At 38.6% G+C, this 14,184-nt stretch overlaps 1 protein-coding gene across 1 annotated transcript in view; it reads left to right on the top strand.

Moving 5' to 3' along the window:
* PKN2 (protein kinase N2) overlaps nucleotides 1-13,434 on the top strand; it is a 56,876-nt gene extending 43,442 nt beyond the window's left edge. The window contains 15 exon segments of the mRNA XM_042786387.1: nucleotides 267-376; nucleotides 2,115-2,258; nucleotides 2,397-2,472; nucleotides 2,802-2,976; nucleotides 3,239-3,368; nucleotides 3,808-3,944; nucleotides 4,034-4,109; nucleotides 4,197-4,288; nucleotides 5,368-5,544; nucleotides 6,117-6,179; nucleotides 6,282-6,358; nucleotides 7,719-7,861; nucleotides 9,200-9,307; nucleotides 10,889-10,969; nucleotides 11,050-13,434. Of these exon segments, the coding sequence (XP_042642321.1) occupies nucleotides 267-376; nucleotides 2,115-2,258; nucleotides 2,397-2,472; nucleotides 2,802-2,976; nucleotides 3,239-3,368; nucleotides 3,808-3,944; nucleotides 4,034-4,109; nucleotides 4,197-4,288; nucleotides 5,368-5,544; nucleotides 6,117-6,179; nucleotides 6,282-6,358; nucleotides 7,719-7,861; nucleotides 9,200-9,307; nucleotides 10,889-10,969; nucleotides 11,050-11,253 (1,793 nt within the window). The 3' untranslated portion in view covers nucleotides 11,254-13,434.
* The last annotated feature ends 750 nt before the right edge of the window (nucleotides 13,435-14,184 follow it).

The following is a 14,184-nucleotide window of genomic DNA, read 5'->3' as shown; positions in this document are numbered from 1 at the left end:
GTTTATATTTTAATGTGCATGCCATGTTCTGTAATTTAAAATACTAAATTGATTTGAAGCTTTAAACTTATCTGTTTCTTCATCTGTCAAGTTTTTTAAAAAGAAAAAAAAAAAAAAACACAAAACAAAACCACAACCACACTATTATGCCTGCAAGAACCAATTAAATATGAGATTACATTTTTAAGGAAAACTTAGTGAAGATTTTTTTGTTTGTGGAAAATCCTCTTAAAGATTTAAGCTGAGTTTATGTACTTTACTTACAGATGAAGTCTGTGCTGTGCTGAAGCTGGATAACACTGTGGTTGGTCAAACTAGCTGGAAACCTATTTCCAATCAGTCATGGGATCAGAAATTTACACTGGAACTAGACAGGGTAAAAATGTGGTCTTAATTCCTTGACAGCTTTCCGTTAATTTCATGATGCTTTTTGTTTTGTTTTGTTTTTTTTTCCTGTTGTTGTTGTGATTATGTTCAGCTTTCATATGTGCAAGTATTCCCATCCTTAACAGCTTAACCCCAGGGAGCTCATTCTGTAATGCTGGGCTGCCATTCTAGAAATCCTACCTTTTCTGGCCTACAAACTGACATAATGTTTTTATCCAAGATCTAACACTTAGCATCTTTTTAACCTGTGATAGAAGGTGCTTAATTTTTTATGACGATCATCAACTTCTTATTATTTATCAGTAAATTCTAATATCAGAGATGGTTTGGATATTTTGGTAAAGCTATGTCATAGAATTTTTACTGTGCTTCTGTAAAAGTGTTCTCATGTGAAGCTGATTAATTCTTCAGGAATAAGAAGTAAATTCACTAATAGTTCTTTCCGACAACTTAAATGTTACTTGGAGGACACAAGTATCAAAATGATACTTGACGTTTCTTTTCTCATGCCTTCTGAAGAGAATTTATGTTATATAGGTGTAATCAAGCATTCAGTTTTTAGATACCTGATAGTTATAGTATGTTAAGTTACAAGGATTATTTTTTTCCATAAGTGTTTAAAATAGACTGAAAATTAAACTATATTTCAGGAGCCTAAATGTCATCTCCAGTATATATTTAAAACAAATGGGGCGTGGGGGAAAGCCCCCTTCCTGCTTTGGCTCTCTCCCCGCTGAGCCCCACCCCTCGGAGCCCCAAAGCAGATTCCTTCCATCTAGGAGGGAAGCAGTTTTAGACTTGCGGGTAGAGGCGTTCCGGTTCCGGTGAGTAGTGCAGAACAAAACTAGCAGCTGTGGAGTCCTGAAGCCTTGATTATTCTCAGTTTAAGACTTTAACTAGTCAAAGTTTGGTAGCTGCTCCTACCAGCCTACTGTGTGTCACGTTCACTATTTAAGAACTCAATATCAAATGCTTTCTGGTGCCAGAGGAGGACCTTGGTTCTGCTGGGCACGACCACACATCCTTCTGTATTTGAAATGCACATTTCAAACCCCATAATTTTCTTTTTATCTGTTGCTGCTTCTTAACTTTTGTTTCTTTTAAAACCTACAGCTGTCATATAAATTGATGCATCATGATGGAATTAAACTATGCTAACTGAACTTAGTCACATACATGCTGCTGTTAGAGTCTATTGCAGGATTCTTCACATTTGGTAACAAGCATGTAAAATACCCTAAGAATGTATAAATCCCACTGGCAAGATACAGTAGTAGTTCTTGCTTAAAGTTTTTGTCCCCTCTTATGACCATGTTACAAAAGCTATATGTATTTCAAGAGATGCTGTGTAAAGTATTGCATCATGATGCATGTGCAGGTACTAAAATGTCACTATGCAGCTGTGAAAGGCAATTGGTACTTGTAAAGAACGTGGAAAGCTCGTGAAGTTGAGGTTTCTGAACACATAAAAATTTGTTGTCGGAGCTTGAGCTAAGGGAATTTTACACTTGAACTTTTATTTGGATGCTGGCAATCACGTCTGAGCTGAAATGCTACAGTCATCCTAGCGAGAGCTTGCTCAGTATGGCTGGTTACCCTGCTGCTCTTTGAAAGTCACAGCTCTGCATCTCCATCTTTGAGTTGCTAGATCTTGTGCTTGTACAGAGGTGACTCTTGCAGAACAATTCCTAATAAGTAATTTCCTGTGTATATGTTTCCTGTCATAGTCACGTGAATTAGAAATCTCAGTTTATTGGCGTGACTGGAGATCTTTGTGTGCAGTAAAGTTTCTGAGGTTGGAAGATTTCCTGGATAACCAACGGCATGGCATGTGTCTCTATCTTGAACCCCAGGGCACTCTGTTTGCAGAGGTAAGAATGTTTCTTTGAAGCACTTGAGCATACTTGCAAGTATTACATTGCAGAATAGTTTAAAAAGTTTTCCTGAAACTTGTAAGAATGCATTTTGTTCTGAAACCTGACTTACAACACACATTATTTGAACTGCAGGTTACATTTTTTAATCCAGTTATTGAAAGAAGACCAAAACTCCAGAGGCAGAAGAAAATTTTTTCAAAACAGCAAGGTAATTGTTTAATATAAACATGTAAAGCTTAAAAATTGTACAGCTATGTGATTTTTTTTTTTTATAGAGACACCTAATATGTGCCTGTGAATAAAACTGTTGATAATGAAGGATTTGGCGTTACATTTAGAAATGTTTTGTTTTAGAATTCCTTATTATGCATTAGCATTTAATAGCGAGTAATGAGGAACTGCTAAGGAATGTGACAAATTCCGTTTATTCTTCATAAACTATAAACTGATTAATATGATTTTTTTTTTAATTATAGCTTTTGGTAATAAGTAAGGAAATTACTTGCCCTCTATTTTCTTTTTTCACAATATCCACAGGCAAAACATTTCTCAGAGCTCCTCAAATGAATATTAATATCGCCACTTGGGGAAGGCTGGTAAGAAGAGCTATTCCTACAGTAAATCACTCTGGCACCTTCAGCCCTCAAGCACCGGTACCGGCTACTGGGCCAGTGGTTGATGCACACATTCCTGAACTAACACTGCCAGCCGGGTAGGTGACACCTGCAGTTTTTAAGTACTTTAAGAGCAAGAGTAACAGTGAGGTGCTTATGCCCTAATGTACGTGATGCATGTCAGATCTGTTTATTCTGCACTGCAGACCTTTCAGTATTTTAATTTTGGACATTTCATAGGCAGATCTAGACACAACATTTGTTTTAGGAGAAATCTACATAACGTGCAGTTTTAAGTTGTTTTCATACTATCAAAACAGTCTCTGGTTTACACTGAGGAGTTATTTATTTTCTTGCCAGTGACTCTCCTGTAGCCAAATTGGACTTTGAACTTGAGCCTGAGCCTCCACCTGCTCCACCCCGTGCATCTTCCCTTGGGGAAATATGTGAATCTTCCTCTGAGATAAAGTCTCCTGATGTGTCATCTCAGGCGAGTAACTTCAAGAATTTCGGGCTATGCAGTTTAACAAAGTTGTAATATTGGCATCTTTACGATGGATTTCTTCCCTTATGCTCCCTTAACTTACATATACAGAATTGCCTTGACAGAACACTGCAATTAGTCTTGGTGGCAAACTGTTTCCATGGTTAGTGTGTTTAACTCTCCTTGTGGTTTCACCACAGAAAAAAACAGAAGCCCAAAATCATTAGAGTATTCAGGAAGAAATGGTTTTATTAACAAAGCAGAATGACTGGAGCAATAGGTTGCATCAGTCTGTTAAAAACTTGCTTATCTATATCATCATAAAGTACACCATTTTAGCTTAGATAATTCTTATGTTAAGAATTTCACATGCTTATAGTAAAATTTTTGCATTCACTTACCTTCGCAATCAGTTTTAAATTTTCAGACTTCTTTTTCTTCACAGGATGAAGTAACAACTTTTGATTTTGAAAATGGCAGAAATAGTATTGTCCCAAAACTCCAGCCTGAAATAATCTGTGAGCCTGATGCTCCCCGCTCAGACATAAAATATACCAACACCCGAGAGCCTGAAGATAGAAGGTAAAAAAGCAGTGGGTTTGCTGTTGATCTGAATGATATTTCTTAAAGTTAAAAAACTAGAAGATTTTTGACTTTTTTTATTTATATAGATCGCAACAAAGATTTCAGTTCAGTCTGAAGGATTTCAGATGTTGTGCTGTACTGGGCAGAGGACATTTTGGAAAGGTAAATGTCGAAAGGCTGTATCAAATGTCAAGGCTGTATCAAAAACTAGATATAGCTCTTAAATGAATCGCTTATCTTCTGTTTTAGGTGCTGTTGGCAGAGTACAAAAACACAAACGAGATGTTTGCTATTAAAGCCTTAAAGAAAGGAGATATTGTTGCTCGTGACGAAGTAGACAGGTCAGTTTGTAAAATACAATACGTTGATTCCATAAATTGTGTTTTCTTTCTTCATGCAACCCAAGTGTAAGCTCTAGCAAAGAGCAGTTACATTCAGGGAAGGAGCAAAACTGGTTCTCATCTCCCTGCTCAGCTGGCTGCTGCAGACACGTAGTCTTGCTTCTGGGACAAGGAGGGACCAGAGTAGCCCATGAACACAGATTCATTTTAGTGCCTCTCTTACCGTGCCTGTACTACAGCTCTGACTTGAAGCTGATCCTGTTTTTGATTTAGGTTCTCTTGCAATTATTTATTCTAATTGCTTGTTCTGTAGACTTCCATCACGTTTCAGGAGGGCGGTGACTGTGTTTTCTTTACTGGCAAACACCTATGATGGTATATCTCAACTTGTAACATACTGTCATACTTTGTCCATGATATTTTCCCTTAAGTCCTGTTGTTTTTAAATCTTTTTTCCCCAAAACTCAGATTTTTCTTTGCTTGGAAGTGAAGTGGCAATTAGCTACAAAACCATCTAGTTTTAGTACAAGAAGGTGCTTTTACAACTGTTTAATGGTGACAATATTGGTTTGATTTGCAGGAAGTAAGATCACTGTATTAAGAATAAGCTACAAATAAACCAACTGGCTTAAGGAGAAATAATCTGGAATTACTATAGATAGATGTCTGTAATATTGTTACTGGTTTTCCACTTTATGCATTGTATACCAATAAAATAAAAATAAATTGAAGCTAATGTCACATGACATTGATGCATACTTAATGCAGGTCTGAGTATTTGAAAGGAAAATTGGCAGGGTACAATTTTCATGGACTGCTAGGTTTCCTTTTTCGTTTGCAAAAGCTAAATGTAAGTTTGTGGAAATCTTGGCATCGACTTAACGTGTGTGCAAGTATTAAAACCTCTCTCTTGAAACAAAAGATGGTCTTATGTTATCCTGAGAAATAGAGGAAAAAACATGTATTATATGTTGGCATGTATATACATATATTGGTATAAATTACCAATAGTTTCTGAGAGTAGAAAAATTACGGTTCAGGATTCAACTTCAAATTTTTACTGATTTTTCTGTTTGCAGCTTGATGTGTGAAAAGCGAATATTTGAAACTGTGAATAGTGTAAGACATCCCTTCCTGGTGAACCTTTTTGCTTGTTTCCAAACCAAAGACCACGTTTGCTTTGTAATGGAATATGCTGCTGGTGGGGATCTGATGATGCACATCCATACTGATGTCTTTTCTGAACCAAGAGCAGTGTGAGTATCCATCCCTTTTGATGGCATTAAGTGAAGGGTATTTTGTTCAGCGGGTAAGAACAAAGGTCTTTATCACCACATGTCTCTACATGATGTCACTTCAGCAAATACTGTTTCAATTTTTAAAAGGGGCAGAGATTCAAACTGATTTTGTTAGAAGGACGCATGCAGTTTTAATGTATCTGAATCTACATTGAATTCAAAAATTATATACAAATATTTAATGTTTATGCTGCTTTTTTTTTTTCTCCACATTACACAAAAAAAAAAAAAAAGCTAAATGAAAAGTTAAAATAGCAGACAAGGGTAAAGAATAAGCCAAATTAGAAATCCTTCAATGCCAGAGCAGTGGACATTACAGAAAATTTATCCTCCAGGCCAAGCGAACATACGATAGCTCGAAAGCTGCAAGTTTAAGCATTTTTGCCATCTGGCTTTAAAACTCTGTCCTTGTATAAAACTAATCTGTACCTAAAAAAACAAACCAGTAATCTTCAGAGCACGGTTAATAATGGACTTCACAGTCTGAAAAGCAAGACTGAAAGACATTGACGTTTTAACTCTTTCAACAGATTCTATGCTGCATGTGTGGTTCTTGGACTTCAGTATTTGCATGAACACAAAATAGTATATAGGTAAGTAGTCATTGACCCGTTTCCGAGAGATTCAATTCAGCTATTCTGAATAGTACTGCAGAAACATCAGTGATGCAATTCTGTTCTCAAATGTTTATTTAGAGATTTGAAGTTGGATAACTTATTGCTGGACACAGAAGGCTTTGTGAAAATTGCTGATTTTGGTCTTTGCAAAGAAGGTAATGGCCTTTAAATTTTCTTTCGAGGGGAATTCCATAGTCTGTCTTACTCTTGACTGTTCCTTGAGACTTTTGGACTGCCAAATGTGTATAGTGTATACTTACCCTGTATCATCTGAAGGAGTAACGTCTCTGATAGTGCAAAAGTGGAGATATGAGGAAGTTCCTTAGTAGGGAAGTATTAGGAGCATCTAAGCAGAGCTCTGTTTTTAAAAAATTTTTTTTTCAGTTGTGAGCATCACCTATTCTGGTTCTGCTTCATATCTCTGCTTATTAGCAAGGCATACTGTATATATTGTACAAATTAGCAGAAAAAGCATTAGAGTACCATTATAATCCTGATCTCTCTCTTACTTTTTTACAAATTCATTGTCTATTTTCTTTTAACTCTGAAACAGTCACAACTCTAAGTATATGGAAATTATATGCAAAGTATATGATAGCTAAAACAGAGAAAATTATCCCCAAAGGGAAGCCTAGATGCTAGAAAGTTCCTTTCAAGCATTCCACTACTGGCACCAACATTTCAAATGAGACGTAAAATAGAGGGAGCAGCAGAAATTGAAGTGTCTTTCTCAAACCTCGTTGGAGAGGAAGATCTGGAAAGGTCCATTTCCTTCTCCAATTTATACAGCCTGTCCTTCATATCTTTTCCTTTTAGATAGCCTAAGAGGGAATTCAGTAAATTTGGTAGGTGCTCAAACATTACTGTTGTCTTTAATATCCTAGGGCAAGTCCTGTGACTTTAGCTGCAAACAAGTTCCATAAATGACAAAAGGAAATGAGGACAAGGAAGGCTCTTTGGTTTACTGACTACTACAATAAATGATTTTCTTAAGCTTTCTGCAGCACCTCCATTTGTAGTGTCACATCAGTCCTTATGGGGTCGTCATCCCAAACTCTGCCCCTCGTGCAAATACACAGGGCTTATTTCACTCAAAGCTGTTTCACTACACTCCATGTTTTACTTCCTTCTACGTATTTTCCCACTACAGAAGCATCCATAGTAGGCATGTTTGACTAGTGCACCACATTTTCTTCTAGCTAGTGGCAATATAACTTAACATTGTTTATATCTTTCCAAGCAAAGATAACGGGGTGACAAAGGTGTAACTGGAAGCTTAATTTTGCTCATTGCATAGAGTTAGGGACAGAAAAATTTATATTGAAGCACATGTGGAACAAGGGCGTGGGAGGGGAGAATGGGGGAATGTTTTACCTCATTGGCCTGAGCCTTCAGAACAGGCCCTGGAACTACAGTGTTGGCTGAAGTTGCTCTAGAAAGGTCTTACTCGCTGGAGGAATAGGTTGTAGAATGGCAGAAAATACTGCTTGCTTTTCATTAACTGTAACTTTTCAGGAATGGGATTTGGAGACAGAACAAGCACATTCTGTGGCACACCGGAATTTCTTGCTCCAGAGGTGCTGACAGAAACTTCTTATACAAGAGCTGTAGACTGGTGGGGTCTTGGTGTACTTATCTATGAGATGCTAGTGGGTGAGGTAAGTTCTAGTAAGATACAATGGAGTCATAAAACTAATACATGCTAAAAAGGTTACGAAACTCAAGATACCAGCCCGTCAACATTTAACATGCCCTACCTGTCACAGTTGTATCAATACTTGTACGTACAGTATGTACAGGCATACCGAGTTTTACAACGAGCACCTTAACGTGCTTCATCGAGAAAGAGAAATATTAAATCCTGAGCAGCTACATACCTGATACTAGCTGCTGTAATACTACAGACGTTGATGAATCATGTCATGAGCTTGAATTATCAGCAGTTGTGGAACTGAATGAGTTGTAGCTGGTCGAAGACTTTACATTTTCATTTTGTTTTTAATTACACCATAATGCCTTCTATCAAATTACAGTAATGGCACGTTAATATCGGTGGCTCTAAGCGGGAACATAGCACTTCTGGGTTTGGGGAGCTCAGTTTCCAGCGCACATCTGGCACTGTCAAATTTGGATGTGTAGAGCCGTAGCACTCTTCTGCTTTCAAATGCAGAGAAAATAAACTCCTTAACTTCTGTAAGATGAATGGAAGTGAACTTTAATGCATATAACTGGATGGCAGTGAAAGATTATGCCAAACACAATGCTGTTTACCATTTGAATTACATATGCACTAAAATAGAGTGCCCCAGTTCCACGCAGATGAGATGGTATAAATAAATTACTATTGAATAGTTATTTACCGCTGTGCACATTGTTTTACCTTCTGGTCCATTTTGTTATAGTATCTCTCAGGTAGCACCATAATGGCTTACATGCTAAAAAACTGAGAAAAACTACAGATTTGCTCATCACTTTGTTTTTTTTTTTTTTCAAAAAAGATGATCATTCAACTTCCTTTCAGGTAAAAAAGGACAAAAAGCTTATAGGGTGTTGCCTACATCTGTCAGGCCACTTCAGAAGTCTGAAAGCTCTCGAGCTGTAACATGCTAAAGATACTACAAAAACAAATTAGTCTTGACCATGTTGCTTGTGAATGGCAACGGTCCCAAAGAAAAGATGATACGTACTTTCCATATTCCCTGTATATCCTGTGTCAAGAATTCAAAGCAGATCCCAGTTTTAGGTGTTTCTACTTCTAAAAGCACATTTGTTAAAGCACAGTCCTTCAGTAAGAACTAAGGGATAATACCAACTTGCTTTACTTTTTTCTTTTCCCTATGGAAAACTACCCTATCTGTTTCTGGGAAAAGGAAGACTTCGTTTCAGGGTATCTAATTCCAAACTGTCAGCAGAATATATGTTGTTTTCAAATGTAAGTGCTTTTTAAGCTTGTTTTTAATTTTGTTTTATTTTTTTTTTTATTACTTTCATTATAGTCTCCCTTCCCTGGAGATGATGAAGAAGAGGTGTTTGACAGTATTGTAAATGATGAAGTAAGATATCCACGATTTCTGTCTACAGAAGCCATCTCTATAATGAGACGGGTAAGAACACATTCTTCTCCTACCCTGTTTTATCTTCAACATGAAGGAAATTAATTACTCATGTGAGGAACAAAATACTTTAAGAACCTACACTTGGTATTCTTTTTTTTTTTTTTACAATTAAATTTCAGACTTGCTTCATTTATGCTATGCTGGGGTGCCTGTCACCTTAGGAGAAAACTGCCAATGACATTCCGCTTTATTCAGGAGCAAGTTTTTCTTTTTAAAAGGCTGTATTTTCTCCCTGAGTTCCGTTTCCTAGTTTTATCTAACTAGAGAAGTTCAGCACTCTTTTCCTAGCAGAACACTGCTGCATTGACTGATTCAGTAGATTAACATTCTCACATGAATATTTTAATTCAAAGGCTTCTAAATCTTTTTGGTTTGATTCCAACTGGGGTGAGGAACACCGTACCCATGGCATCTGCAGTCCCGTTCTTGGCAAAGAACAGCTGGTTTAGTTTATGACTGTTGTTAGTGCAATGCCTCTGCTTAGCTAGAGATGATGCTTGAGCCTGTCTAAGTTAGAAGCTTCTCACGGTTGGCAGAAAGGCATCTACTGCTGGAGGTGATTCAAAGCATTTGGAAGCAGCCTCTCCACTTAAATGTCCGACACCGAGTATCAGTCTAACACCCAATTCAGCAAGGTGCTGCAGCTTTTAAGCTAAAGCATGTCACAGTAACTAATGTAACATAAGTATTTAAACAATAGCATAAAAATTCCGTAGTTTAAAATGATTGCTTACTCCCAGGGAGAGAAGGAAGAGTACAGTTTTAAGGCAGTACCTGGGGAGGGGAATTCTACTGTGAAAATTATCGTGCTGGTATCTACAGGCGACTGCTGCACTGCACCCACAAAAGGTGTGCCCTGAACTTTGTGCTTGCAGCTTACTCGTCAGAGCTGTGTGTGCACCGTTCCCATCTGACAAATTCTTACACAATATAGGAGATGTTATTTTTTAATGGCTGCACGATGAATAGCTGATGCTGGGCACTCTGCCTGCAGGGGCTGCTCAGAGCAGCACGATTCACAGGTGGGACCATCTAACTTCTGCTGGTAACTAGAAAGCCCTTTTATTTGGCCGGGCGGGTAAAGCAGCATCCAACCTGCTCCATAAACCAGGTGCTGTGAAAGCACTGGGCCCACGAGCCAGCGGAGTGGTCTCTCTTCTGGGCCAGGCTGGAAATACTAGCTAATGGCAGCCCTGTACCCTCTCCAGCAGGAAGCCCACGTTTCGGTGTCTCTGTACCCCACAACTCACCTCAGGTACTGAGCCTTGGTACCCCAGACTGCAGCGAGGCAGACGAGTCTGCTCTCTGTGCGTTCAGCGCTCGGCTGCTGGGGGAACTGTGCTGACAGGCAGGTTCGGGCGTCTCCAGAAGAGCACCTCTGCCTCGAGCGATGCGCTTCTGAAGTTTTGTCCTTCCCCTTCTTTGAGGGCCAAGACTTTTCTATAGGTCAGGCTGTTTGAATTTCACTGTCCACCTAATCTTGGCTTTGACTCTTACACAGTAGCACTCCTCCTTCGTTCCTTCCCTTACCCCTAAATTTTTGCACTGAAATTGTGCATGTTTTGTCAGCTGCTACGAAGAAATCCAGAGCGGCGTCTTGGAGCTGGAGAGAAAGATGCTGAGGATGTGAAAAAGCATCACTTCTTCAGAGTGAGTATAAGCTAATACCATTTCTAAGGACACTAAGGAGTAGAGACAGAAAACTAAACAGCAGCTGGTTTATTTTACAGCTAATAGATTGGAATGCTTTACTGGCCAAGAAAGTAAAGCCTCCTTTTGTACCCACCATTAGAGGACGAGAAGATGTTAGTAATTTTGATGATGAATTTACCTCTGAAGCACCTATCCTCACTCCACCGCGGGAACCAAGGATACTTTCAGAAGAAGAGCAGGAAATGTTCAGAGATTTTGATTACATTGCTGATTGGTGTTAACTTCTAAACACTGTGAAACCCCCGCTGACTGGCTCACAGGAATGCCTCTCTCAGAAGACTATCGACCCTTCAATTGCTCTCTGTGCCACCTGTAGCTTCTGTTTTTTTTTTTTTTAAAATCACATGAAGATCCTTTTAAGTACTGTTTTAACTCTTGTGAAGAGTGGCCTCTTTGTATATTGTTTTTTATCCGAGCACTGGAAAGCAGGTCTATGGAGCTCTAAAGCTGAGTTGGTGAACCCAGGCTGTACGAAGCCTCCCACGCACGGGCACACGTGGAGCTGTACTGTTTCTCTCACTCTTTTGCAGCAGATAACATCACTTTTTAAAGTATCTGCCTTAAGTGGGAAAAGCCGACTGAGCTAGGTAATCACTTATCTCTGCTCAGCCACACTGAAGTAGAAGTTTGGGATACTGATGACACTCGCACAGAACATGGTTGTAGCTGGAGAAGGCAAATGATTTCAGTTAAATGTTACCTTGTGCAGTCTATAAAACTACACCTTTCTATGTACACCTTCATCTTGTGTTCTTAAAATAACGGTATGGAGAACAGATATGCCTTGTTTTGTAAATTTTCTATGGTATTTATTAGGAAAAATGTTAAACGCCTTGCCTTTGAGATAACAGTGTAAGTGCTTCCATTACAAAGAAAAATCCGGAAAGTTTACCAAAGCCACTTGCCAAACAGTTTTGCCTTCAAGCTTTTTAAGCATGGCTTAAAACCCTGGTTGATATGAAGAATGTAACAAAGATGTTGCTCAGTCTAACCACAAAGAGCAAAGCATATGCATTCCCAAGCCCATCCACTTCTGTACTCAAACTCTCGCCTTTCCCACTCTCCGAGTGGGCAGATAAGTTAACCAGTCTGTATCTAACCCCCTAGATCATCCTGTATCTGCTGTACAGTATCATATCACTTTTAGAAAACATAAGGATTTTCAATGTATACATGCTGTGAACATGTATATTTGGAAGTTGTAATGTATTCTTATGTCCAGGCAAGTAATTTAATTATACCACTTCATTAATTTTGCACGGTGGCTGAGTGAACAACGTAGAACTGAGTGAAAAAATATTCATATATATAGAGGCCACTGAATTCCCAAACACAGATTGGCAGTTACTGAGGGTAAAAGCAGTATGTTGTAACAGAATGTATAAATATTTTTTATAAAAACTGTGTATTTTATAAACCCCTTAACACTAAAAGCTGTACCTCAAAAGTTGAAAAATAATTTAGACCAGGCACTGTGCATACTTGTAAACCAAGTCCTATCTTTGGCATCTGGTGTTCTGTGGGCAAACTGTAATTCTTGGAAAAGAAATTTCCCACGTGGTCCTTAGCTCTAGGCTCATTCTGAGCTGACAGCGTGGGCCACCTTGCAGGTTCATCCTGCCCAGGAGTTTGCTGTTCATGGGCTAAGGCAGTGAGAATCAGCACTCAGATGAATTTGAAACTTGTAATTTTATTCATTCAGAGGAATGCATTGGCACTTGAGCGTGCAATGCTGAGGTGGTGGTTTAAAATCATGATGCTGGACAGACCTGCAGGGTCAGGCGGGGCATGGAGGGGGGGCTTCAGAATTTAAAAAAAAAAAAAAAATAGTTAATAGGTCCAAATCAGGCAACCTCCCCCCATCTCCGCCCCGCAAGAACAAGGCAGGCATCTTTATCAGCACTGCAAATCATGTTTGGCAGAGTGAGTCAACTTTTCATCATTACTTGTTTCCAGATTCTAATTAATAAGAAACAAATTATGTTCCTGTATCTAGCTGAAACCAATACTTTTGAGGTACAGTCAGCTCACCCTTTTCGGTTCCCAAATATATGTATGAGCATCTAACAGGGTGCTTAACACTTATGAAAGTATCCTCAAAAACACCTTTTTGTAACTACATCTTGTACAGAAATCTTTTTTTAATCTATCACTAAAAAAAAAAAAATTTAAAAAAAAAATTAGAGGGCAGGGTATGTTCACCCAGTTAAGCTGAAAGAAAGCACTAATTTTATCTCTGTAGTTTTTTAAATATTTTTAGGCAGATTAAGATTTTAAACCCTAGATTGTAAATATATTTTGCTATACTTTATCTGTATGTGGCTGCTCAAGCACTTTGTAAGGAAATTAGGATATTTTAGAATGGTACACTATGCATTAAAATGAAATGTGCCTTTAACAAATGTCATTCTAAGTGTTTTGCAGTCATTAATATCACAAATTAAAGTTTTAAATAGAGTAATTTGTAAATTGTGTCCCAGATATGATTTTGCTGTTTCTTGAAGTAACTTGTCATGTTTTTTCCACAGGGAACTTCAGAAAAGAACTTGCAATCAGGGGGGCACTTACAGAACCCCAGTCTCTCAGTGGTAGCTCAGTGTACTTCCATTCATTTTCATTTTTTTTTTAATCGAAGTAAGTTATTACCTCTGAGCATACCTTCTTTCTGAAGCTGAAGGAAAGCGGCCTCATCTTGCCTGGGTGAGCAGTCCTGCTGCAGGGAGCTGGAGAAGACCATGTGTCTCTTGAAGCCTGGCCAGCTTGAATCCACATCCTCCCTTCGAGGGCAGGGGGGAGACACCACTCACTCCACTCCTGCGTATTTCTTCATTCTAGTCTCTTTCCTCCCCCCCCCATTATATAGGAAAGCTCTGTAAACAAACAAAAACCTATAGCAAACCCACAAGGAGCTGGTTCTTTAAGCAGAGAATGAAGTTTTCTTTACTGAGTGCATTTAGGAAAGAAATCTTTATTCTTAAGTTCAAACTAAAGTTTCACATGGAACCATCGCCTAGAGCCACTTAACTTCAATACTTCACTAAGCAATCATTCCAGAAAGGGCTGCCTCCAAAGGAAGATACAGTTTCAAATCTGCAGTCTATCTGAGTTCAATGAGCACAGGAGGTGCCTGAAGACACTGCCCTTGCCTTTGC

The sequence above is a fragment of the Tyto alba genome, unplaced genomic scaffold, assembly GCF_018691265.1.
Source record: "Tyto alba isolate M040663 unplaced genomic scaffold, T.alba_DEE_v4.0 Super-Scaffold_1000006, whole genome shotgun sequence".
Classification (NCBI taxonomy): Eukaryota; Metazoa; Chordata; class Aves; order Strigiformes; family Tytonidae; genus Tyto; species Tyto alba.
The sequence above is the reverse complement of the archived record's forward strand: the minus strand, read 5'-3'. Positions and strand labels throughout refer to the sequence as shown.